Source organism: Tenrec ecaudatus, chromosome 2, assembly GCF_050624435.1.
Source record: "Tenrec ecaudatus isolate mTenEca1 chromosome 2, mTenEca1.hap1, whole genome shotgun sequence".
Classification (NCBI taxonomy): domain Eukaryota; kingdom Metazoa; phylum Chordata; class Mammalia; order Afrosoricida; family Tenrecidae; genus Tenrec; species Tenrec ecaudatus.
The window spans coordinates 8,999,553-9,026,202 of record NC_134531.1 but is presented as its reverse complement, the minus strand read 5'-3'; the positions used below and the strand labels follow the sequence as shown (position 1 = coordinate 9,026,202).

General features: G+C 52.6%; 1 protein-coding gene across 1 annotated transcript in view; it reads right to left on the bottom strand.

Annotated features, from left to right (window-relative positions):
• ANKRD33B (ankyrin repeat domain 33B) overlaps positions 1 to 26,149 on the bottom strand; it is a 74,313-nt gene extending 48,164 nt beyond the window's left edge. Inside the window, exon 1 of the mRNA XM_075540863.1 lies at positions 25,245 to 26,149. Within this exon, the coding sequence (XP_075396978.1) occupies positions 25,245 to 25,598 (354 nt within the window). The 5' untranslated portion in view covers positions 25,599 to 26,149. The remainder of the gene's footprint in view (positions 1 to 25,244) is intronic.
• Positions 26,150 to 26,650: the final 501 nt, after the last annotated feature.

The window sequence follows — 26,650 nt, the reverse complement described above, 5'->3', positions numbered from 1 at the left end:
GTGTTGCTGTGGACCAATAACTGTATCCTTACTGTTTACTGATCCTGACGTGTGGCAACCTGCTAACTTCCCTACATAAACTCCCTTAATCATAAGTACTGTTTGTGAGTTCTGCATGACACTGCACTGGATTATGGAACACAGCAGAGGGCTCTGGGGGAGAGGCTGGTGTCAGAGAAGGGTGAAAGACGGATGGAGGGTGGAGAGGGGTTGAACACTGTCAGAGGAAAGAAGTAAGGACCTAACGTAGCAGTGAACGCCGACCCATCTTTCCAACAGAGGAAATGTTCTCACGCAACTTCATTGCTCCTTGTTATGCGGCAAGCCAGAGTCTCTCCCAATTTCTGGCCAAGCACAGGCTGCTCCTGAGCTGAAAGTCAGGAAGCAAATGCGTAATGTTCCCACACATGCAAATGCATCGGAAAGGGCCCACGTCTGCGCTGCTCTGGGGCGGACACCGGCAGCAGCGGATGAATCATGTCCCGGTACATGTAAATGTGTCGGAAAGGGCCCAGATTGGCACTTGGAAAAATCTTTTGCCATTTCGATCTGTTATTTGACTCCCAGAGACCGATAACAGTTTCTTAAAGGATGTATTAAGATGCCATACAGACACACTAAAAGGCTGGCCTAGCAGTTGTCTGAGCAGCCTGAAAGCTGAGGGGAGGAAAGGCGTCCACAACCCACTGATGCCAAAACCCCACCCACACTGGATTCTCACTGTGCCCCCGGCTTGGTGATCGCTGGCCACTACCTGTCGGGCTGTGACACTGTGGTGGCCTGTGCAATGTTGGAAGTTCTGCCACCAGAATTTCTGGAACCAGCGGGGTCACCTGGGACGGACAGGAGTCAGTGGTGCTACCTTACTCAGACGACAGTCAGTAAAACTCAAAGATTCCCAACAGAACCTCGGCTGATGGTGCTGGACGGTGACCTCGGGGTCAGAAGACACTCATACTCCACAGTGGCTGCAGGCGTGGACATGAAAGACTTCGAGGCAAGGTTTCCCTCCGTTGTACACGGGGCCATCAGGCCTTGGAGCCAGCTCTACACAGCCAAGCGACAACACCGAGCCCTTGACTGTGGCCCCCACACCCGCCCTCTCGCCTCATGTCTGATGGCATCATTTCTTCTGGTCCAGGACAGAAGCGCGGCTCAGACTGGCAACGAAGAGCGCTGTTCCTTTCGAGAGACTGCTAGAACTCGATCAACATCGCCCCACATGTTGCCGTCTGTCATGGTTTGAACTGTGCCCCCTGTGTGGTCCTATCTGTCGGAACTGTGACCACAGGGCTGTTTGGGAACAGAGGTTGTCTCTGAAGATGCATGTGTCGGCTCAGTTCAGGAAGGTCTATCAACTGCTCCCTAGTCTTCACGGAAGCTACAGGCCAAAAGGCATCAAGTGGGCACATGGGAGCAGATTGCTCACCCACCAACCTTATAACAGGGAGATGGCCCTAGATGACCAGTTGAGCCCCGTGTCATCGCCAGAGGAGATGTGGGTGGAGGAATGTGCAGAAAGATGCAGCCTGGCGGGCTTTTGAAGAGGCAGGAGGAGGCTTCTCAGACCTCAAGCTCATGGCCATCAGTCATTCCCTACACTTCTGCAACTGGGAAAGGCCAGGAACCTACTCTCCCCTCGAGCCTCTGGGATGTAGTTCTGCCGAACCTGAGAGCTTAAACCAAAACTCCATAGGAACTCCTGCTGTTAAGTCGATTCTGACTCACAACAACCTTATAGGACAGGGTCGATCTGCCCCTGGAAGTTTCGGAGACTCTAACTTTATGGAAGCAGAAAGCCTCACCTTGCTCCCACGGAGAGGCTGGTGGCTTCAAACTGCCAACCCTGGGCTTAGCAGCCCGATGTATAACCCACTCACTATGCCACCCATGTCCAGCCCAGGGTCAGTCACTTCTTTCTGACGCTACGACCTGCCTAGCTGTAAGAGAGTAAGTCCCCGCAGTCTGTCACAGGAAACCCACAGACCCCACTTGATGCCAACATGAGGTCCAGCCCCTGACCTTGGTGTCCTGGCAGATACTTGACCATGGCCAGGAAGCCAGGGGCGTGTTGGGTCCCTGCCCCCCGTGCTCATGGCAAGCATTCTGTGTCTTTGGAATGATAATCAAATTTGGCGAGTGCCCACAAGCACACAGAATGGTTTGTATGAACAATGTGAAAAAGTCCCTTCGGATCCAAGAGCAGGGCTGGTGTACAATGGTTGATGTACTCCACTGCCAGCTAAAAGGATGGAGGTTCCAGACCACCAGAGAGCTAAGTTCAAAATGCCAGCCATGAACACACACCCTGCCCACCCCCAGCACAGCTCTCCTCTGATCTACACGGGGGCGCCATGAGTCATAATCCACTCAAAGGCAACCAGTGTGGGTATTTTAATAAAGAATTGAGACTACTCATACATGGGTTTACATAGTCCTCAATGAGAGGACTCCCTGGAATTCTTCAACTTCTGGTTCACACGGAAGTGACCACTCTCTCAAACGTCACAAACAAAAGCTTAGCGGACTCTAGGTCACAGTGGTTGCTTACGATGGCAAATCCACAAAGTATGGACCAAGATTCGAAGTGTGTTGTTGTTGTTGTTAGGTGCCATCGAGTCCGTTCCGACCCATAGCAACCTTATGCCCAAAAGAACAAAACCCTGCCTGGTCCTGTGCCATCCTCACAATTGTCCCTATGCTTGAGGCCACTGTCGCAGCCACCGTGTCCATCCATGTCCTTGAGGGCCTTCCTCTTTGTACTCTGCCCCTCCACTCTGCCAAGCATGGTGTCCTTCTCCAGGGCCTGGTCTCTCGGGACAACAGGTCCAGAGGATGTGAGACAAAGTCTTGCCATCCTTGCCTCTAAGGAGCCATCTGGCTGTGCTTCGAAGACATCCCAGTGTGTCCTTTACCGTCCATGGTGACGTAGCAGTTATGAGGTGGGCTGTAATCTACAAGGTCGGCAGTGCGGAACCACCAGCCTCTCCAAGGGAGAAAGTCGGCGCTCTCTATTATCATATACAATCACAGGCTCAGATACTCACAGGCGGGGTCCTGCCCTATCCTACAGGGTTGCTAGGAGTCAACCCCGGACCCAATGACAGTGAATTTGGTTTGGGTACTTTTAACATTCTTCTTCTGCACCACAATTCCAGGGCAGCGATTCTTCTTCAGTCTTCTTTATTCAATGTCCGACTTTCACATGCATATGAGGCCATTGAAGAAAAACTGCAGCTCGAGTCAGGCGTACCTTAGCCCTCAAAGTAACCTCCTTGCTTTCTGATACTCTAAAGAGGTCTGTGTGGCAGATTAGCCCAATGTAGCATGCGGTTGATCTCTTGACTGCCGTGGATTCAGAAGTGCATGGAACCTAGTTATGGTGAGCTTGTCTCTCACATACATCCACTCCGAGTGGATGCAGATGCGAAACGGAGGTCCTGTGCTAGAGCTGGTGCCTTTGAGCTGATTCTGACTCATAGCAACCCAACGTACAACAGGACAAAACACTGCGCGGCCCTTCGCCATCCTCACAATTGCCGTTATGTTTGAAGCCATCATCGCAGCCACTGTGTCAATTCATCTCGTCAAGTGTTGTCTTCTTTTTCACTGTCCCCACATGATGCCCTTCTCCAGGGACTGCTCGCTCCTGAAACCTGTGCACAGGACACGAGACAGAGTCTCATCATCCTCGCCTCTTAGAAGCCAGCTGGCTGTACTTCTTCCAAGACATATCTGTTTGTTCTTTTGGCAGTCCGTGGGACTTGCAATAGTCTTTGTCAGTCAAAAGCACGGACGTGTAAATCAAGACTACTGTAAGACTTCATCTCATAGCCTTTGGACATGTGATCAGGAAAGTCCCAAACCAAAAACCAAACTCACCGCCATCGAGTGGGTTCCAACTCATAATGACCCTATGAGACAAGTAGAACTGCCTCTGTGGGTTTCAGAGACTCTAACTCTTTAGGGGAGTGGATAGCCTCGTCTTTCCCTTGCAGAGCAGCTGGTGGTTTTGAACTGCCCACTATGACACCAAGGCTCCTCAGGAGATCCCAGTCCCTGGAAAGGGCTTCATGGCTGGTAAAGTAGAAGGGCAGAGAGAAAGAGAAAGATGGCCTGACACAGTGGCTGAACAATGGGCTCCAAGGTAACAGCTGTGAGGATGGCCCAGGACCCAGGTACTGCTTCGTCCAGCCGTACCCTGGGTCAGGAAGAGTCGGAACCTACTCAGAGGCACCTAATCCAACAGCTACAGCACAGGACGTCTGTTTCCCAGCTGCATCTGCTCTGAGGGCGTCTAAGAGGCAAGGCAAGCTCACCATCACCATCACCATTGCCCCTCTGACCTTGGCTCAGACTTTGTGAACCTGCACCGACACCAGCTTTCGACAAAGGGCAGTGGAATGGGGCCTTTGCTCCCCCTCCCCCACCCACCCCACCCTCATTGCCCCCTGCGTTGTTTCTATAAGGGATGCCACACCTCACGCTTCACTCCTTCCCCCTCACTCCCTTCCCCCCTCCCATTCTGCACCAGTCACACTGACCTCCTGGCTGTTCTAGAGCATTCCATCATAGCCCGGAGTGCTCTTCCCCTGAAACTGTCACTGGACTAGACTGTCTTTACTCCCCCAGGGTCTCCCTTCAGGGAGGTCTCCTGAACCACCCTGCACTCCCTTCCGCCCCGAGGCGTTTCTCACAAGCAATGCACTCTATTTCTCTTGTTTTGCTCTCCCATCCCCCCCACCTCCAGTCCATTCGGATTCCAGTCTCTGCTCACCCCTCTGCCCCTTAAGTCGTGCATGACACAGGTTGCCTGCTGTAGAAGCAGGCAGTGGTAAAGAAATCAACTTCATCTGTCAGGGTTCTCAACCTTCCTAATGCCGAGAACCCTTAATACAGTTCCTCATGTGGTGCTGACCCCCAACCAAAAATTCATTGCTGTTGCTTCTTCATAACTGTAATTTTGCTACTGCTATGTATTGTCATGTAAATATCTGATATGCAGATGTGTTTTCATTGTTACAAAGTGAAGATAATTACAGCAACATTTTGGGACAGTATGCATAAAAAGCCAATGTCAGTGTGAAGGTTGAGATAGCTTCTTTCTCAGCAGAGCAGCAGATCTGCATGTGGGCGGTCCCGCCTGGAGATGGTGACTATGTTCCTAAGACCATCGGAAATATATGTTGGTCTTAGGTGATGGTCTTAAGCGATCCCTGTGAAAGGGTCATTCAAGCCCTAAAGGGGTCAAGACCCACAGGTTGAGAACCACTGGTATATGTCCTACAGACCATCCCTGTGTGAGACTGGCATTCAAAGGAAGGACTAGTGACCAGAATGTAAGTGATAGTGGAAAACTAAAACCAGACCCACTGACATGGGCTAATGCTGACTCACAGCGACCCTAGAGGAGAGGGTTGACCTAACCCTCTGGATTTCTGAGAATGTGAGTCCTTATGGGAATAGAACACCCCATCTTTCTCCCTCAGAGAGGCTGGTGGTTTCAAACTGCTCGCCTGTGATTACCAGGTTATGAAGGCATAACCCACTTTGTCACCAGGGCTTATTAACTCATAAGGTTTCTAACGCAGATATCAGACTCTCCAGAGGAGAGGCTGGCAGCTTTGAACTGCGGACCTCATGACTAGCAGCCCAAAGAGTAACCTGCTATGTTACCAGGGCTCCTTCTCAGCAGGGCAATTTAGTCCTCGTGGGGACAATTAGCCATGTCTAGAGAAGCTGAGGTTGTCAAGGATTTCATTTGGATCCACAATCAACACTCATAGAAGCAGCACTCAAGAGATCAAGGAGGCATTACATTGGGTAGATGCAGGCACTGGCCAAGAATTCAACTTCATCTGTTCTCAACCGCTGCTGCCCAGGGCCTCTTAAACAAGTTAGAACAATAACAACAATAAGGGTGTCACTTGGAGGACTAGGTCGTGCCTGACCCAAGTCATGGTGCTTTCTTTTTTTTTTTCTCACGGACCAGTCATGGTGCTTTCAAACAACTCATATGCATGTGAAAGATGGACACTAGATAAGGAAGACTGAAAAAATTGATGCATTAAAAAAATAATTTATTGGGGGCTGTTACGGCTCTTATCACAATCCATCCATCCATCCATAGTGTTAAACACATTTGTCCCTATGTTGCCATCATCATTTTCAAAACATTTCTTTCTACTTGAGCCCTTGATATCAGCTCATGTTCCTCCTCCCTCATAAACCCCTGATAAATGTATATATATATATTTTTTTCATGTCTTACACTTACACCAACCACTGTCTCCCTTCACCCACTTTTCTGTTGTCCGTTCCCCTGGGAAGGGGTTATATGTAGAGAATTGATGCATTTGAATAACAGGGTTGGTAAGGAATATGGAATCTCCCATGGATAGTCAGCACAAATCTGCCTTGAAAGAAGTACAGCTGAATGCTCCTTAGAAGCAAGGATGGCAAGATCTCACCTGGCGAGCTTTGGGCATATTAGAAAGGACCAGTCCCTGGGGACTCGGGAAAAGGGTGAGGTGTTCTAGTCCTGTAAAGATGGACAGACTCAGAGACCCAACGGGCAGGTCTCCCTTGTCTTGTGAGAGAAAGGACCAGTCCATGGGGACTCAGAGAAAGGGTGAGGTGTTCTAGTCCTGTAAAAATCAACAGAATCAGAGACCCAATGGGCAGTTCTCCCTTGTCTTGTGAGAGAAAGGACCAGTCCATGGGGACTCGGGGAAAGGGTGAGGTGTTCTAGTCCTGTAAAGATTGACAGACTCAGAGACCCAACGGGCAGTTGTCCCTTGTCTTGTGAGAGCGCCATGAGTCAGCATTGACTGCATGCAGTGAGTGAGTCCACAGGGGACATCGTCTTAGCAAAGCAGAGGGCAGCAGAAGAGAAGATTCTCTGAGCCCAGCCTTGCTGGTCAAGAAGTTGGAGAGGGATTGTGATCTAGGTAAAGTTAAATGTCTCTAGATAGCGTTAAGAGGCTGCATTCCTTTCCCAAAACAACACACTTTGTGACTTGCGGCGACCCCGGAGAGCGGAGTGCAACTGGCTCCACAGGGGCTTCAGAGGTCAGTGCTTTGGGAAATAGATCATCCAGCCTTTCTTCCCCAAAAGTCTCCAGGTAGCTTCAACGCCCAAACTTTCAGTTAACCCTAAGGGCTTCTGAACCCAGATGGGGGGCTCCTCCCAAAGCTGGGGGCCTTGGGCAAGCTCAAAGGCTGCTGGGCAGGGCCACTCTGAGGACCTTGGCAGTGGACGGTCAACCAATTCAACTGGAGCAAGGAAGCCTCTGTGAGTACAGGTGAGATGATATCACATGACATTCAACACATGGACTTCTTGATCACACATCATCATTTATACGAAAGCTACTTACTCAACGGGGAACCTGTGCCAGTTGTCTTGTGAGGGGAGGGGGCGTGGACAGATGCTATCCTCTTTCCACTGAGTAAAATGTTCATAATCATACAGACACCTGAAGTAACCAGCAGCCAGGTCTTCACTCACAGAACTCCTTCAACAAAAATGCAAACACACACACACACACAGAACTACGGCTGCTTACAGCTGGGGCAGAGGAGGGGGTGATAACTAAGGAGTACGAAGCTTCCTCTGGAAGTGAGGAAGACGTTCTGAAATTGACATGTGAAGCATGCACTCTGTGGGTTTAGCCAACGGGCGGGGCTGTGTGACGGGCATCTCCACAGGCACATCACCTGGTCTGTAACACAGCACACCCCACTTGGCAACCCACCGTTGGCTCCCACCCAGCACGCCTTGTTCAAAACCCACTGCCCTCCAGTCCATTCCTACGCATACCTTCCCTGCGGGACCCAGTGAGACTGCTCCTCGGGGGTTCCAAAGGCTGGAAATCGCGGCGAGAGCAGACAGCCACATCTTTCTCCTGGTTGAGCAATGAGTGGATTGAAGTTGGTACCTTCTCACCTGGCAGCCCAACCCTTCACCCCACTGCACCCCAACGGCTCTTCGCCACCCTACCCAAACCAGGAGTAGTCATCATTTCTGGCTCTTCAGAGAGTTTTGTAAATCCTTAGGGGAGCTGACAGCCTCATCTTCCTCTCAAGGCACAGCTGGAAGGTTGGAACCGCTGACCTTGAGGTTAGCAGTTCAAATGCTTCCGCAAGAGCACCCGTGGGATCCCTTTCCAGGAGAGTAAACTGCTCCATTGGGTTGTCAGGAGAGAGCAGCCCTTGGAGAAGGACATCATGTTGGGTAAAGTGGGCAGAAGCCAAGGCCCCTGACAAGGTGGAGGGACGCAGTGGCTGCAGCCATGGGCTCAGACATGGGAATAATGGTGAGGATGGCGCAGACCAGGCAGTTGCCTTCTATGGGTCAGGACCGATGGTACCTGACAACAACAATCTTCTTTTTTATTCCATTTTCCTCTGAATATTTTTTAAGATCATTTTATTGGGGGCTCTTACAGCTCTTATAACAATCCATACATCAATTGTATCAAGCATGTGTGTACACATGTTGCCATCATTCTTCTCTAGATATTTACTTTCGATTGAGCACTTGGCATCAACTCCTCCTTTTCCCTCCCTCCCCCCAACCCTTGAGGCCCCTTGATGAATTATAAATTATTTTACAAGGACCTCGGTCTCCCTTCCCCCATGTGGTTTCTGTTGCCCCTGGAAGGGGAGGGAGGGAAAACCAAACGCAATGATCCACATATAACAACAATCTTTATGGCCGGGTCTCCTTTATTTTGTTTGTTTGTTTGTTTTTCAAACCATTGAGTCCTACTTAACCAGCGGGGCACTGGGATTCCTGGAGGCAGGCGGTTATGTGGCTATGTAAACCAGAGAACACAAAGCCATTTAAAAGGCTCACTGGACCTCACTTTCCTTTGACTGATTCCTCATTTGCATGTTGGGGATTTACCCTGCAGGACTTTAAAGTTGCCTTTTTCCTAACCCCCCCATCCCCACCCCATTCTGCTGCAGGCCCCAGGGGCTTCTGCTCTGCATACCATGCTCCTGGAAGCAGCATCAGAAATCAAAAGATGTGTTGCTTCGGGTCAATCTGCTGCACAAGACCTATCCAGAACATGTTAAGAAGCAAGGAGGTTACCCACTCCCGCGGCATTTTCCATGGCAGCCACAGTGAAATCTGCCCAGAATAAGGAAGACGAAGACGAATTGGTGCGTTTGAAATATAGTGTTGGTGAAGGGTACTGACTGCCCTGCACTGCCAGAAGAACAAGCCATCTGTCTCGGAGGCAGTCGAGTCAGAATGCTTCTTAAAGGGGAGGACAGAGGGACGTCTCACATACATGGGACATGTTGTCAGGAGACACCAGTCCCTGGAGGAGGGGGTCATGCTCGGTAAACAAACAGGAAGGCCCTCCGGAGATGGACTGACAGGGGCTGCAACAATGGCTCGGGCATTGGGATCGCTGTGAGGGGCCCAGGATGGCGGGTGTGTCGTTCTGTTGTGCAGAAGTCGCTATGAGTCGGAACCAACCCAAAGGCACCTAAGAACAGCAGCATCTTTATCAAACAAGATGAGGCTGTTTGCTTTTTTTGGGGTGGGGGAAGGTATGATTAAATCAAAACACCTACGCCTCCTTCTACACCCACTGGATGCAAATGGGTTTACACCCAAGAGAAATTTTAAGTGATTATTTCTCTTAAAAACAAACTCACCATAACTCCCCAATGCAGTTTCAGTAACTGGTGTTTTTTTAGGAAAATGTACTGTTTCCACATTTCATGCCTGGAAGTGTAGTCCTAGTTCCCCAAGCCTCATCCCGGGGATCAAGGCCTTTCCAGATTCCTAAAAGACCCCCTGGAGATGTACCTGCCTCTGCCTTGTGCTGCCCACACAAGGCACCGGCCCCTCCCCAAGCTGGGTGACAGCTTCCCAGTGATGAAGACCTAGCCTGAGGTCTAGGTTTATTTACACCACAGTTCTCCCCTCAGGGCCCAGCTAATACAACTTAATACAACAACTTTCCTTCTGCGAGTTATTCTCATATGCTGCTGACGGGAACATTCTGTGGTTGAGAGATTTTTCAGGAAACGCCTTCTTCAAAAGTAGGTTAATCAACTGTGTATCTTACCTGAAATTTCCCCAGGTCCCTTCAGGGCTAAAATCCCAGGCCAGCCAGAATGAGTCGGTCATGCTCACAGGCCGACAAATGCTTACAGACACCAGCCATCACAGTGCATGAGGGGGAGCACGGGGGTGGGGAGCCTCGTGATGACCTGTCCCAGACAGGTGACAAGTCACACCAGAGCGAGGCCCTTCAGGCAGGTGACAAGCCATGCTGGCACCGTCCTGTGCCCCTCTCCATCATGCCAGTTGTCCCACATGTGACTCTTATGTCCCCTGGGTTTATTTTTATTCCAGAGACCAGCCCCACCTGCACCCCAGAGGCGGAGAAGGATCCCAAGGCCCAGCAACGGGGGTGCAGGGTCCTCTCCACGCTGCTCAGTGCACACAGCCTGGTTCTGCTGAAAGCAGAGCGAATTTCCTAGAAACCTGCCCGTTATCTGCCATCACAGGGAAAGAAAAGATGCCAGACAAACAGTGCCAACACAAGCGAGCAGCTGTGTCACCACCTCTATTTTTAGCAGGAGACTGTTGTCCCTTGTGCTTGGTGACACAGACGCAGGGAGGTCTAGAGGGAGGCCTTTCAAACTAAACTGCGGGAGTCAGACCTCGGTCCACGGCTGCTTTCCCAATGTCAAGGAGAGGGGGCCTTCTGGAAGCCATCAGAGCCACCCCGCCATGAATCTCTGAGAGACCCAAGGTGGACCTGGGCCTTGACATGGGCTGGGCTCCTGCACCCACTTCTGCTCAGGGAAAATGTTGACACGTGTGAGCATGTGACACCCGCCCCCCTCCGAGAGAAAGAAACAACAGATGGGTCCCCTGGACAGGCTTCCGGTGGTGGGGACCCTCAGTGTCAGAACAGAACTGGGTGCCACTGGCTGGCTTTCCGGTGGGGGATTTTCCGAGGCACCTCTGAGTGGTTTGGAACCCCCAAGCTTAAGGTGAGAAGTCAAGTGTGTCCGCTGTTTGCAAAACTCGGCGTCTCCTTGAAAGACTTTCCTTACTGGGCCTCCAGGAGTCCTGCGCTTCTGCTGTGGTCACTTTGCCACCAATCTGTCACTTAGCAGCCAAGCAGCCTGTAACCCGTCCCGCCAGGGCCCTTTAGTTCTATGCAATGTAGTCCGTGTGCAACTTCCTACCTGCCCTGGTGGCTCAGCGGATGACATTGGGATCTGCAGACCACAAACACAACACAAGGTCAGCAGTTCAAACCCGCCAGCTGCTCCCCTGGAGAAAGATGAGGCTTTCTGCTCCCAGGAAGCGTTAAAGCCTCAGAAATCCAAAAGGGTAGTTCTACCAGTGTTCTACGAGTCAGAATCGACTTGACGACAGTGAGTTTGGGCTGGGGGATGAACCAAAAGCGACTGTTGTCAAGTTGATTTTGTGACCGTCAAGGACAGGGGAAAACTGCCCGCATAGGGTTTCTGAGATTGTGAATCTTTACGGAAGCAAACTGCCTCAGCCTCATCTTCCTCCCTTGCAGCGGCTGGTGGATTTGAACTGCCAAACACTGGTTAGGAGGCCAAAGTTCACTCACTGCACCATCCCGGCTCTTTGTAACTTCATATTAAAAACGAACAAAAATTCACTGCCATCGAGTCAATTCTGACACATAGTGACGTGACCTTACAGGACAGGGTGGAACTGCCCCTGGGAGTTTCCCTGACTATAACTCTTCACTGGAGTAGAAAAATTCATCTTTCTCCCAAGGGGTAGCTGGTGGCTTTGAACTGCCAACCTTACCAGTAGCAACTCAATGCATAACCATGACACCACCGGGCTCGGAACTTTTAGAACCACCACAAAGTACACACCTCACCATTTCTGCCTGGCTCCCTTCTCTCTTACAGTCTCTGCACAGTACCCTACCTGCTCCCACATTTCCTCCCCACACCTGGACCCCACCACCACGAGCCCCTCCTTCAATCTCCAGAACAAAGCCAACACCAAGCCCACTGGCAGGAAGCTGGTTCCGACTCACAGCGACCCCTAAGAACCAAGCAGAACTGCCCCCACAGTTTCCAATTTAATCGTCACGGGGCCAGGCCACATCTGTTTTCTCACACAGAGCCATTCCTGGGTTCAAACCACTGGCTTTGGGGTTAGTAGCCAAGCGCTCAGGCCCGTGTCCAGAAAGGCATAATTCCAAAAAAGCCACGTAGATGCAGCCATACAGGATGTGATCCTGGGAGATGGGTTCTCTGATCCTGCAGCTTATTTTTAAACCAACATCATGTGCCTTTCCTGGACTCAGATAACGTGCTACTATATATATGGTATTGCACACACGGGGCCAGCACCTCCCGGAAACGTGGCTCTGTGGGAGACAGTCCTGTGTACACACACACACACACACACACACACACACACACACACACACACACACTCTGTCTATGCCCCTCTCTTCTGGAACCTGTCCCCCCACTCGCCTCCCCATCAGACGTGGAGCCTCTAGTGCAGGCTTCGTGGACCACAGCCCTGGAGGAAGGTACCACCTTGCCCCACTGCGCACCAGCGTGTACTCTCAACTGACATTGAAGACACCTTCTTCGGGAGCCCAGCTTCATTTTCAGGGTCTCCCATGAGCTTGAAAAGCCCTACGACACTTTCTGCAAGAGTAGAAAGCTTGTTTGTTTTTCCTGAGGGAGCCGCTGGCGGTCTCGAGCTGCTGACCTTGTGGTTAGCAGCCCAACGCTTAGCCACTAAGCCACCAGCAGTGGGTTACCTATTGAGCTGCTAACCACATGATCAGAGATTTGAACCCACCAGGGGCTGCTGGGGAGAAAGATGAAGCTTTGCATTAACGGGGTGGTGGGGGTGAGACAGAGAATTTTAGATTAAAAAAAAACACTTCCTAGCTTAAAAATAACAACTTTTAAGTGGGTGAGGGTTGAACCAGAGCATCTCACTGCACTGAGAAATCAGCAGGAGAGTGGTTGCCAACATAACTGGGGAGGCCCCTCCCTTCCCTCCTCAATGCAGGGCGCTGGAGTGAGCAGCAAGCCCTTTGCACAGCGGTGCCTACTGAATGCCAGGAACTCCGAGAGCCAGCCCTGCCCTGCCCTCCTTCGGTAGCAGCCCAGTGTCCAGGTTGGGCCCAGATGGTGAAGCTAGGAGTCCTGGAAGAGGCGAGTCTCAGGCTTACGGGCTCGGGCTTGAGCACTGCCTCAGACCCAAGAGCAGAGTAAGCCTGGAGGAGACACATCACCTCAGGAACCCGAACCACCAACCCCATGGCTCCCAGGAGAGCTGACGGGACCATGTCCCCTGGAAGTCCCTACATGTGCCCAGCCCTCTGTCCTCTCCAGGTGGTGCTGCAGCCGCCCATCCGGATCCTGCCACAGGGCGTCTCAGGCCTGGCATTCGGGGGATTACCAGAAATGTGGGCAAAACACAGCTCCTTGTTCCATCCTTGGTTCTCCCTTCCTTCATCAAGGAGGTGGCTCGGGTATTAGGATTTTGTAAAAACTCCCCAGAAAAAAATGGTACTTGCCATGCGGGGAAACCACTGTGTCTGTGAAAACCTCCGGCTCCAAATGCCTCCACAATTCTACTCCATCCCCTCACCCGCCTGCTTCCTGTCCGTGTGCGTGTGAAGGCGTTCACTCACTTCAGAAGAACCCTGGCCTCTGGGCCAGTGCAGAGACTCAATCACTAAACAGTCAGTGGACGTCAGAGCTGATGCACATAGACACACTTTGGGGTCCAGGTCCCAGGTGTAAGCTGAAGTAATCAGACAAGTAACCCCAACAGAACAGACCCCTCTCTTCATTCCAGACTGAAAACCAAAAAGTCAATCTCCCTGCCACCGAGGTGATGCTGACTGTATAGGGCAAGGCGGAATGGCCCCGGTAGGTTTCCGAGACTGCAACTCTTTAAAGGAGTAGAAAGCCTGTCTTTCTACCGAGGAGCAGCTGGTGGTTTCGAACTGCTAACCTGGCCGTTAGCAGCCCAATATGTAGCCACTGTGGCCACCAGGGCTCCTAATTCAGACTGAACATCAGAGGACACTACAGAGCATACGGAGAACCCAGACTTAAATTGGGTAAAATTACCTGTAGTCAAGAAATGAAAACAGACATGCTGTTGCCTTGGGTGAGTCTGCTGCACTCGCCCTCTCTAAAGTGCTGGGCCACCAAGGAAGACGCTTTGAGGCCTAAAGGGCACCTGACCCAAGCTTCACGTGCATGTGAAATTTGGACACTGGGCTATTAAGACCAATGACAAATAGATGCATTTCAATGAAGGTGCTGGCTAAGAATACCGAAAGCATCATGCGATGCCAATGGAGCCCTGGTGGCATAGTGCACTGCTAACCACAAGGTCAGCGGTTCAAATCCACCAGGCATTCCGCAGGGGGAAGATGAAGCTGTCTACTCCTGTAAAGATTTAAAGTCTCAGAAACCCAACGGGCAGTTCTACTCTGTAAGCGCTCCTCTATAGAGTCAGCGGTGCGTTTTAAGACGGCCAGAAGAACAGACAGATCTGTCTTGGAGGAAGCACAACCAGGAGGGCAGAGGGTGCGGCGTCACCTCATGTACGGGACACGCTCTCAGGAGACACCACCCCTTGGAAAAGGACCTCAGGCTTAGTGGGAAAAGATGGAGGGTGTTGAAGGATGGACTGAAACAGTGGCTACCACATAACGACCAGACAGAACACCCATGGTAGGCACGGCCAGGGCAGGCAGGTGTGGGTTCTATTGTACACTGGATCGCTACTGGAACCGACTCTGGGCACCTAACCACACCAGCAAGGACAGCAGCATTTGTATTGCAGCACAGCCTTAGTGACGGCAGCGGAAACACAAGCAGGCATTGTCAGCAAGATTCCCTTTCCATCTCCAAGCTCGATGCCTATTTTCTTTAAACATTTGAAGGGACACGGGGGTCTCCGAGTGGGCATTGCTACCGTCTGTGGTCTCATGAAGGAGAACCGGGAAACGGTGGCACCATCCCTTCCTTTCCAAAGAGGCTGCCCAAGTCTCCGTGGCTCTTCCTTACAAACAGGAGATGAAGAATGGGGGCAAGACCTGGCAACACTGGATTGTCAGCCAGCTCACATGCATCTGCCAGAGGTTCCTGCAAAGTGGCCTGCCTTCAAGCTCCATGCCCTCCAACAAGCACCCCGCCCCCCCAACCAAAAGTCCCAGTTTTTGAGGCGGTTCTGCCGCAGAGCGACCCTGCAGAGGATTTCCCCCTGGCTGCCCATCTTTTCGGGAGCAGGCAGTCTTTCTCCTGAGGAGCAGCCCGTGGCTTTGAACTGCAGACTTTGGGATTTGCAGCCCAACTCATGGGGCACTTTGCCACCAGGGCAAGAAGGTTCCCCACCACCAAACACCATCCCCATCAGCCTGAGGCATGCCAGGTGCTCTTTTTGAGGCATGTCAAGGGCATGCAGGGGGGTCAAGGGCACCCTAGCAGAGCCTCATCTTTCAGTACAGGGCTTGCCTAAACAGCCACTTTCCCTCCCTCTGCCCATGAGGAGCCTCCGTGGCATAGTCGGTTACAACATGAGCTGACACCCACTTGTAAGGTCAGCAGTTCAAACCTACCAGCTGCTCCTTGGGAGAAAGATGAGGCTTTCTGGTCCTCCCAAAGAGTTACAGTCTCGGAAACCCACAGGGCCAGTTCTCTGTCCTATAGAGTCGCTATGAGGGGACACTGCCTCGATAGTGGTGAGCTTGGGCGTTTTTTCTGCCCGTGCCCCTTGCCAGTCACGCTGCACCGAGAAGGGCAGTCCATTGTGCTGAGCCCTGAGCCTGGGCTTGGCCTTGTGACTCGAATCAGCAGAAGAGACAAGGAGCTGCTTCCAAGCGGAGGCCCCCAGAGACCATATGTGCTCAGCGTGTGCTCTTGGCACACTGCCTCTGCTGGGCAGACACTGCTGGCCGGCCTGCTGGAGGACAGAGGCCACAGGGGTCATGTGGAGTCATCCTGGCTGAGACTGCCCCCTGGCCCTGCCCCCTCAGACCACTGGGCTCAGAATGCAGAAATAGATGAGTCAGCCCCAGGTCTGCAGAACCATCCAGTCACCCTGAGCAAAGGGTGCTTATGCCGTAGTGCGGGACTTGTTTGTTGTTGTTTCTAAAACAAAACAAAACAAACACACACTGCCATCGAGTCAATGCCAACTCATAGCGACCTGACAGAGCAGGGTAGAACTTCCCCTGTGAGTTTCCAAGACTGTAACTCTTTATGGGAGTAGAAAGCCCTGTCTTTCTCCCTAGGTGTGGCTGGTGGTTTTGAACTGGTGACCTTGCAGATCGCAGTCTAACTCATAACTACTATGCCACCAGGTGTTGTTTGGTGCCATCAGTCAGTGCCCACTCACAACAACCCTGCTCACAATAGAACAAAGCACCCGGCGTAGTCCTCCGCCACCCTCACAGTCATCCCTGTACATGAGCCGATCGGCGCAGCCACTATTTCCCCCATCTCCTTGAAGGCCTTCCTCCTTTTGGCTGCCCTTCTATTTTACCAAGCATGACGTCCTTCTCAAAGCACTCTCTTGATCACATGTCCAAAGTATGGAAGACAAAGTCTTCCCAACCTTGCCTCTAAGGAGCATTCTGGCTGTACTTCTTGTTTATTCTCTTGGCAGTCCGTGGTACTTTCAATATTCCTTACCAGCACGGCAATTCAGATGCAAATTTGGAGTCGTTCCTTACGCAGCATTGTTGTGGCCGTTGCTAGCTGATATACTTGTATCAAAAACACATGGACCTCTTCAAAACCATGGAGAGCAACTCTCAGAGTCTTGTCCACCCTGTTACAGCAGCCAGAAGCTGACACACCCAAGTGCACATCGACAAACAATTCAACAAAACAAGGTTGGTCCATGTGATGCAGTACAATTCAGTGGTAAAGAGAGGCTCCATTCTGATACCCGCTACATACCACGGGATGAACTTTGAACAAACACTCAGTCAATACGGACAACAGAAAACACGTGCACCCCCCGCGTTTACAAAATCTCTAAAATGGGCAGACGCTCTAGCAAACTAGGCTCCTTAGGGGCTCAAGCCCTGGGCGAGTACTGGGTTATACCTTGCCCTGCGATCAGCAAGATCCACATCTTGAAACCACCAGCCACTCTTCCGAAGAATGAGGAGGCTTTCTGCTCTGGTCAGATAGACAGCCTTAGAACCCCGAGGGGGCAATTCTCTACCCCACAGCGTCACCAAGTTGGAATCAGAGTGTGGCAGAGTGCGGTTCAGAGCTTGGTTAGCTTCTGGGAGTCGGGAGAAATGGCCCTCAAGTCCATGCTGACTTCTGACCCTATTTAGGTTTTCTGGGGCTATGAAATAAATCTTCATGGGAGCGGGGAGCCTCACCTTTCTCCTGAGAGTGCGTGGGTGGGCTTGAACTGCCAGCCTTGCAACTGAATGCTTCCTGACAGTTACTGTTTCAGGCAGTGAAAGGTGATAAATGAGAACAACAAGTGATCCAAATCAGTGGTGAGGCAGGTGTAAGAGGCCTGGTAGGGCGTGATCAAGGGCAATGTAACCAAGAGGAATTACTGAAACTCAAATGAAGGCTGAGCATCATAGTGGGACAAGAGGAAAGTCAAAGGAAATAGAGAAAAGAGCTAGGAGGCAAAGGGCATTTATAGAGGTCTAAATAAAGGCATGTACGTATGTAAATATATTTATGTAACAGGATGGGGAAATAGATCTATGTGCACATATTTATAGGTTTAGTATTAAGGTAGCAGATGGACATTGGGCCTCCACTCAAGTATTCCCTCAATGCAAGAATACTTTGTTCTATTAAATTGGCATTCTATGATGCTTACCTTCCCGACACAATCACCGAAGACAAAGTGGGTGCATAAGCAAATGTGGTGAAGAAAGCTGATGGTGCCCGGCTATCAAAAGATATAGTGTCTTGGGTCTTAAACGCTTGAAGGTAAACAAGCAGCCATCTAGCTGAGAAGCAACAAAACCCACATGGAAGAAGCACACCAGCCTGTGCGATCACAAGGTGTTAAAGGGATCAGGTATCAGGCATCAAAGAATGAAAAATCCCAGGTAGGACCAGGGTCTTTGGAAGTCACTCTGTGCATTAACTGTGAGTCCACGGCATTGGAGTCGGTGACGACGGACGCCCACCCTGGGTCAGGCAGACTCGTGCCCAAGCTGGACCTTTCTGAAGGAGATCACCAGGACTTTCTTTCCAGGAACCTCCCGGGGAACATGAAGCCCAGCCTTCTGGTTTGCAGCCGGCTGTGTCTGCCGACTGGGCCATCTGGATAACCACAAACACCAAGCCTGCAGGCCAGATGTCTGGAGATGCATTCCAATCGATTCCATCTCCTTGCTGGAGAGAGGAGCTTTAGGCTGTTTGCTGGTCTACAGGCCCTCCTTCTTAGGGCTTGGTATCAGGAGATGTCAGTCCCTGGAAAAGGACACTGGATTTGGAAATGTATGTTGTTGTGGTCAGTTCCCTCTTGCAGGGAGCCTAAGTACAGTGGACGGGCCGAAACACTTCCTGAAAGAGCAAAGAACAAAAACTCCCTGCCCTGGAGTTGATTCCAACTCATAGCGACCCGACAGGACAGGGTGAAACTGTCTCTGGGGTTCTGAACAGTTTACCTCTTGGCTAGTGGCCAAACAGCACCAGGGATCCTGGGAAGGAGGGGGGAAAGCTTACTGCCATCAGCCAATGCTGACTCATAGTCATGAATTTCTGAGACTGTAACTCTTTACAGCAGTAGAGAGCCTCCTCTTTCTCCAAAGAAGCGGCTGGGGGTTTCAAACTGTGGGCTCTGCAGATCCTAGCCCAGTGCCTAACTACTGTGCCACTAGGGAAGCGTCTCTATAGCCTTGGGGGCCGTGCCTGGCTTCTTGAGCGTCCCAGCTCTCTCTGCTTAGTTTGAGCTGCCACACATCCCGGGTGGTTTGAGTCACTATGGATCCAATGTGTTTTGGTTTACAAAGCACCTATATGGTATCTTTGCTGGTGGCTCCAGAATTTGGTCGAATATTTGGTCCCTCACACTCACCTCCTGCCATCAAGACGATGCACAGCCACTTATAGGACAGGTGGAATTGCTCATGTGAGTTTCCAAGACACTCAACTCTGCAGGAATAGAAAGCCTGTCATCTTTCTTCCTTGGAGCAGCTGGTGGTTTCAGACTGCCACCCTTGAGGACTGGAGCCCCTATGCCACCAGAATTCCTCAAATACTCACGGGACACAGACATTTCCAAAATAATACTTGTTGCTCTAACAAGGTCTTCAGAACTTCAGAGGTTCCGTGAAGGTATCTGTTCAAATACTCCTGCTGTCACACAGCAGGGTGGCCTCCCTACCTGCTCCCTGTAAGACTTGCTTTCCAGGACTCCCCCTACCCCCAACCCCTACCCCTGACCAGAGGCAGTGCACATTCTGCCAGCAGCCTTCTTTTTTTATTCTGCTCCCAGCACCTTCGTCCCCGAGGCTGGCCCCCACCACTCCGCCTGCCAGCTCTGGACAGCGCTGAGAACAAAGGAAGTGTTTTTGCCTGTGTAATGGTGGTGAACCGGCAGTTAGAATGTCAGACAGCTCGGGAGCCAAATGAAGCCCAATTATGCAAAGTTCAAGACCATGTGTCTTTCCTCTTGATGTGGTCCCACTCAGGAAGGTTTAACTCCTGGAGATCTCTGGGTCATCTTTGTCTTAACCACTTATTATTGTGCAAATTAAGTGGTGTGTGTGTGTGTGTGTGTGTGTTGCATTTCAGTTTAAACCACCAACCACACCTCCCCCAGGAACACTGTGAGGACTGACAGGACCAGGCGCTGGTTTCTTCTGCTGTGCAGAGTCACTTCCAGTCAGAACCCAACAGCACAGCCTGCTCGCAGGTGACCTTGTATTTGTTTTTTTCTTAAATCATTTTATTGGGAGCTCATACAACTCATCACAATTCATACAGCCATCCATTGCAGCAGTTCTCAACCTGTGGGTCTCGACCCCTTTGGGGGTGGAAGGACCCTTTCACAAGGGTCACCTAAGACCATCGGAAAACACAGATTTCCAACGGTCTTAGGAACCGAGACACCACTCCTCTAGCCGTCTCCAGGCGGGTCCGCCCAATGCAGATTCACCCACCTACAAGTACTCGGCATGAAGACTGTTACACATGCTACCCCATGCTTCAAGACAAAATTTCATTGATTTGTCATTAGAAATAAATATTTCCCAATATATTACATAATGGTTTTGTGATTAATCACTATGCTTTAATTATATTCAATTTGTAACAATGAAAATACATCCTGCATATCAGATATTTACATGATTCATAACAATAACAAAATGACAGTTATGAAGTAGCAATGGAAATCATTTTATGGTTGGGGTCCCCACCACATGAGGAGCTGTATGAAAGGGTGGCGGCATTAGGAAGCTTGAGAACCACTGCCCTAGTGATTGATTTTAGAATGTACTCTCATATACCCAGGTTCAGGACACAATTACTTTAGACTACTCTTCAATATATTGTTTGTTTTAATATTGTTCCTTTTGATGTTGTAATCTGAGTGGTGTAGTTAATCTTGTTATGGTAACCAGGATGATATGGTCGATTTTGGTATTGCTTCTTTTGTGATAAGGGTGCTTGCTCTTCCTGAAGTTACTAGGATGTTATAATCAATGCTGTAGTGCTCTCTAACCCTAAAGAATAGGAACAATAATTTTGTTTTCTGCTCTGTCCGCACTTACTTAAGTCTGAGACAAAAGATAAATGAATTTTCTGCCTTAAAAGATGGACTGAAATGTTGACTCGGAACTGCAATCAGAGAATCGCTTTTAGATTCTGGCAGTCCAGTTATAACTGAATAAAGACTCTTCTAAATTATCGAGACAGTATAGTGGCTGTCATTTATTTGAACCCATAACAATGGAGAGATGGTGATATGCCCTTCCCCACAAGCCCAGAATGCACTGCAGGCTCCTCTGATACCAGGATGAAAAAATCCAGGCCCCAACCCATCTGAGAAGCAGGGATGCAGGGCCTGGAAACAAAACTAGTAGTGCTCCCTCCCCCCCCCCCGCTCCTGCCCCCTCTCCCTGTAGGCATCGCACCGAGGCCCTTGCCTCCCACCCCACTAGAGTGGACAGCAGAGATCCAGAAGGCCTGGGCTTCCTGGTCGGTGGGTAAAAGACACAGGATAGCCAACAGCCCCTGTGGGCGGCACTGCCCAAATGCCTGGCACAGGTGGGGAAACTGAGAAGGCGTGGGTCTATGCGCCGCCCACCCAGGCTGAGGGAGGGGCCTTTTAAGAGAGCCAGGCCCAAGTCCCATGGGATGCTTCTGGCTGTTTGCTGGGCCACTTGCAAACTCAGGCCCTAAGGCGTGTTATCTGGAGAGGTCATTCCCTGGAAAACGACATGGGATTTGGAAAAGCATGTTGTTGTGGTTAGTCCCCTCTTGCAGGGAGCTTGCTGAAACAGCACAAAACAAAATGCTCCCCGTCCTGGAGTTAATTCTGACTCATAGTGAGGCTACAGGGCAGGGTAGAACTGTCCAGATGGGATTCCAAGACTGTAACTCTTGACCAGAGTAGAAAGCCTCATCTTTCTCCCTGGGTGCAGCTGGTGGTTTCCAACAGCTGACCTTGGGGTTAGGAGACCAATGCATCACCAGGGCTCCACAGAAACAGTGTCAAACAAGAAGACGACCTTCCACAAGATGGAATGACACAGTGGCTGCGTCAGTGGGCTCCACCGTAAGAACAAGGTGAGGCCTTGTCTGGAGGCCAGAGCAAGGAGGAGGTGTCCGTCAACCTCAACGCCATCAACAAGTGCCCCCTGCTGAAGCCATGGGCCCTGAAGGCCTGGGGAGGCAAGAAGGAGAACCTGAAGGTGGCCCAGGAGAAGTCCGTCGAGCAAGCCCTGGCCGACAGCCTGGCCTGCCAAGGAAAGTACTCCAAGGGGTCAGGCTGGGGCAGCAGCCAGCGAGTCCCTCTTGGTCTCTAACCATGCTTACTAAATGGAGGTAGCGTGAGGCTGGCCCCTCAACACTCCAGGCCCTTGTGACTGTGCTGTGCGGTGTTGTCTGTGTATGCTAACTCCATGGCCCTTTCCAGCTCACTGCCGATAAACAACGATTTAAGAAGTGGGGGGGGGGGGGCGACAAAAAAGAACAAGGTGAGGATGGCAAGGACCAGGCAGTGTTTCATTCTGTTGTACACTGGGTGGCTACAGGTGGGTCAGCACCACCTGAAGGTACTCACCACCGAGCACAGCTGTTTTCAAATGTCCTTTCTCAGCTGCAGAACCATTTTCAAACATGCAGGCTGAGCACCCCCAGCCTCCAAGTGGGGGTGGGGGAGCCAGGCCTTGCCCACAGGAGACCTTAAGCCCAGAAGAGACAGGGAGTGGAACGAACAGATGGGGGCCTTTGGGACCTTCAGGGAGGTTCCTAGAGCATGCATGGGAACTAGTGGTTGAATGACGCTCCCTTCCTGAAAAAATAAATTAATTAAATTCTAATCCCTTAAGGAAGCCCTCATGGCACACTGATGACCCGATGGTTGCCACTCACCATAAGGTCAGCAGTTGGAGACAACCAGCTGCTCCTCAGGAGAAAGAGGGGCCTTTTTATCTCCTGTAGAGTGACCATCTCCGAAACCCACGGACGGCGTTCTATCGCAGCGGTTCTCAACCTGTGGGTCGAATGACCCTCTCACAGGGTTTGCCCAATTCATAACAGTACCAAATAACAGTTCTGAAGTAGCAACAAAGGTAATTTTATGGTTGGGGGGTCACCACCACATGAGGAACTGTATTAAGGGTTGCGGGAGGCATTAGGAAGGTGGAGCACCCCTGCTCTGGAGGGTCACTATGTGTGGACATCGATCAACTTCATGACAGTGAGGTTTTCTTGATTTGGGGATTTCTTATTTCAAATAAGGAGCCATAGTGGCACAGTGGTTCAAGTGCTTGGCGGTCACCTGAATGACCAGCAGCCTCTCAGTAGGAGAGGGGTGAAGCAACGCCTGTTACTGCACAGGTTACAGCCTTGAAAACCCAGGGGGCAGCCCCTATCCTGAAGGAGCTCCATTGGCTCAGTGGGCCAGTTGCCAGTTGGCTTGCTAACGGCAAGGCCAGTGGCTGTCAATGTCCCCAAAGATGTAAAAGTCTCAGAACCCAAAGGGGCAGTTCTACTCTGGTCTAGAGGCTTACTGTGAGTCGGAATCCACTTGATTGAGAATAACGCTGTGTTGAGTGGCTAATACCACATCCAGGTTAAACCAAACCAAACTCACTGCCTTGAGGTCCTTTCTGCCTCCGTAGGATGGCTCCTGTGGGTTTGCAAGACTGTCACTCTTTACAGGAGGAGCTGGTAGCTTTGCACTGCTGACCTTGCTGTTAGCAGTCCTATGTGTAACCCACTATGCCATCAGGGCTAGGGGTTCCTAAAAGCCATCATTGCCTAGACTCAGAAAGAGCAGGCAGGCACAGTAGTAAGGGAGCAGGGTGGGTGGGGGCAGACTGTAAAGACTGCCAAGGAAGCAAAGCCAACAGAGTGTACAAGTCAGACTCCGGGGAGAGACAGACTTTCTACTCCTGTCAAGAGGTACAGCGTCAGAAACCCACAGGGGCAGTTCTACCCTGTCCTAGAGGGCCGCTGTGGTTCCGAATGAGTTTGTAATTGAAGAGCATCTTCCCCAGAAGCTCCAAGAGAGTGTGCCCTTCATCCCTGGAGCCCCTGGTCCTGGGCTCAGATTTCAGACACTGTCTTGAGAGAACTTGAGTCTGTTCCTACGGCCACCCACTCATGGTATTCTGTGACCCCCCAGCACAAAGAAACAGTGGCACAGAGTTACCTGCTTCCAAAGGCAGGTTCACATCATAAACATCTGTGGGTAAAAACGCAGTACAAATGAAAGCAAGCCGTTGAAATAGCTGTGACAGCCGGAATCCGATGCCACCGGAATCCCCTCTCCTTACCTCCAGACCAGAAACCATGGAGGCCCTCCTCTTAGATCTGGGTCCGTCATGATCTGGGGCAGCGGGGCTTGTCCCCAGATATCATGCACAGGCAATCACAGCCCCTCCTGCAAGTTTAAGGTCAGGGTCCTCTGATAGGCAGGGGCAGGCAATGGCCTCTAAACTCCAGACCACAGGGCAGCTAAACCACAGTGGGACCAAGCCACTCTGACCATCACCCAGGTCCCCAACAAGACATGGCATCTGTCCCATTAGCAGCTTTACTGCATAAGCGATTGCCCTTGTCTGACTCTGGAGCGGCAGGACCAGGGGGGAACAGGCAGGCCAGGCGCCCTTCTGACAGACACTAGGTGCAAACTAAGAAGACGCTGCTTCCCCCAGCGCTTGGAGGGTTTTCCCTCCACATCCCGGGTGGGTTGTGTGAGCATGCCAATCCCTCTCAAATCTGACTCCGGGGCCACCTTCTCAAACCAAGTTTTTCTTCCCTTTGCTAAAGGTGTCTCGTGTGTGTGTGTGTGTGTGTGTGAGAGAGAGAGAGAGAGAGAGAGAGAGAGAGAGAGAGAGAGAGAGAGAGAGAGAGAGAGAGAGAGAGAGAAATGGCAATGGTGTCTAAGGAGGCAAAATTAGGCCGAGCCCCCTCCCAGCCCCGCCTGCCCCGCTCGCCAGGGTGCGCATCCCTGCGGGCCTTCCCCAGACCCTGCCTCCACCGGACAACTGTGGCCCTCGATTGTCGCTAGCCAAGTCGGAGGAGGTCACCCAGCAACCTCAGCAAGCTCGTTGCAGCGGCAAGTTCAGGAAGGACCTAGGGCAGCACTGGCGGCCGAGGGGACAGACGCGGGGAGCGTTGGCCACAAGGTTTTGTCCCCTAAACCGGAGGGAAATGTCACTTTCGGAAGGAGAGGGGATGACATGGGCAGGATTGAGAGGTTTGAAGAGCCTTCCACCAGGCGCAGGCCCCCGGGACAGACTGGAGACAGAACTCCAGAAAGGGGCAGAGAAGGGAGGGGGTGCAATACAACAGGCTTGGCCTTGTCACCGGCTCCCCAGCCAGGGGTGCGCAGACCCCCCAGAGCTGCACTCTCCCGCCGTGCACCGGAGTGCGAGGGAAAGGCGCTCGGCGCAGCAGCGCAGTGAGCGCGGAACCCCAGCATCGCCCTAGCACGGAGGCAGGCGCGCTGCGCACAGTGGGTGCTCCCCGACCCAGAGGCGCCCACTTACCCGGCCGTTGCGGTCGGTCTCCTGCACCTCCTCGACCCGCGGTCCCCGGCGCACCAGCGTCCGCAGCAGCTCCACGTCGTTGGCGCTGGCGGCGCGCAGGAGGGTCGCCGCCTCCTGGTCGCCCTCCGGGGCGCACTCGGAGCGGGACGCGCCGCGCTCCTCCTCGTCCGCGTCCGGGTAGAAGGAGTCGTCCGAGGCGACGCTGCGGGTGTCCAGCAGCTGCGAGAAGTCCTCGTACTCCTCGTAGTCCTCAAGGTCCCCCTCTGCCAGCTCGTCCCGCGGCGGCGACGGCGGCGGCGGGGACACGCAGCGCGCCCCGCTGCCCTCCGGCCCGGGCCCGGCCAGCAGCACCATGCCAGCGGCCGGAGCACGGGCCGGGGGACGCGGCCGAGGTCGACGTCCGAGCCGCTCGCGGCCCCAGGGAAGCGACGGTCCGCGCGCTCCCGTCCCGCGGCGGCGCCGGTGCGAGCTCAAGTCTGCGAGGCGGGCGGGGCGCCGGCGGGGCGGGGCCGCGGGGCTTCCCGAGCGGGGACGGGCGGGCCGAAGTTCCCGCCCCGCGGGGCCGCTGGGAGCCCGGCACCCGAGCTGGGACCGCGTGCCCTCGGCTCGCAAACTCGGGGAGCGGCGCCCCGGAGCCCAGCGGGCGCCCCGCCTTCCTCCCCGGCCCGGCGCCGCCCCGCGCAGCCGCCGGCCTGGTGACCGCCCGCCCGGCTGCTTCTGCCGAGTCCGGGCGTGGGAACCCCCCACGGGGCACAGCACGACGTGGGATGGTGGCGTCCCCAGGGGTCCGGGGCTCCCGGGACGCTGGCGGGGGAGGGGCAGAGAGAGTGGAGTGGTCTCTTTTCCGGCTTCGCTTGAGCCTCTGAGCTGGGGGCCGCGGCTGCCACGGGGAGCCCCCTACCCCGGAAAGTCCGGAAAGCCCTGGAGTCCAAGTCCGGGCAGCGCCACTGTCGAATGTGCCAGCTGGCTCGGTAATCCCGAGCAAGATCCTAGAGGATGGGCCCCGCTGGGAGTTTCAGGGGTGGGGAACTCCAGCGTGGCGGGGGGGGGGGGCCCTTCCCCTGAGTCATTGCCACCACGGCCGGCTCTATGGAATCAGACTGTGGGGGAGGCAGCGCCAGGACTCTGACCACCCCCCCTCCCAGGCTAGCTATCAATCTTAGGCTACAGGGTACCCAGCTCCCAACAGGTTTAATTGCCTAGATCTGTTCCTCTCAAGGTGATGCTCAAGTGAGGCTTGATCGCGAGATGACCCTAACATTATTGTGGGGGCAGGGGAGGGAGGCTCCTTGGGGTGACACCAGGGGCATCTCTGATCAAGGGGGCATTGGGTGGTCGCAGTGGGAACTACCCTTCCTCTTCACCCCCCTCCTTAAATCTCCACTCTTGCTGGCAGTTGACAGTTA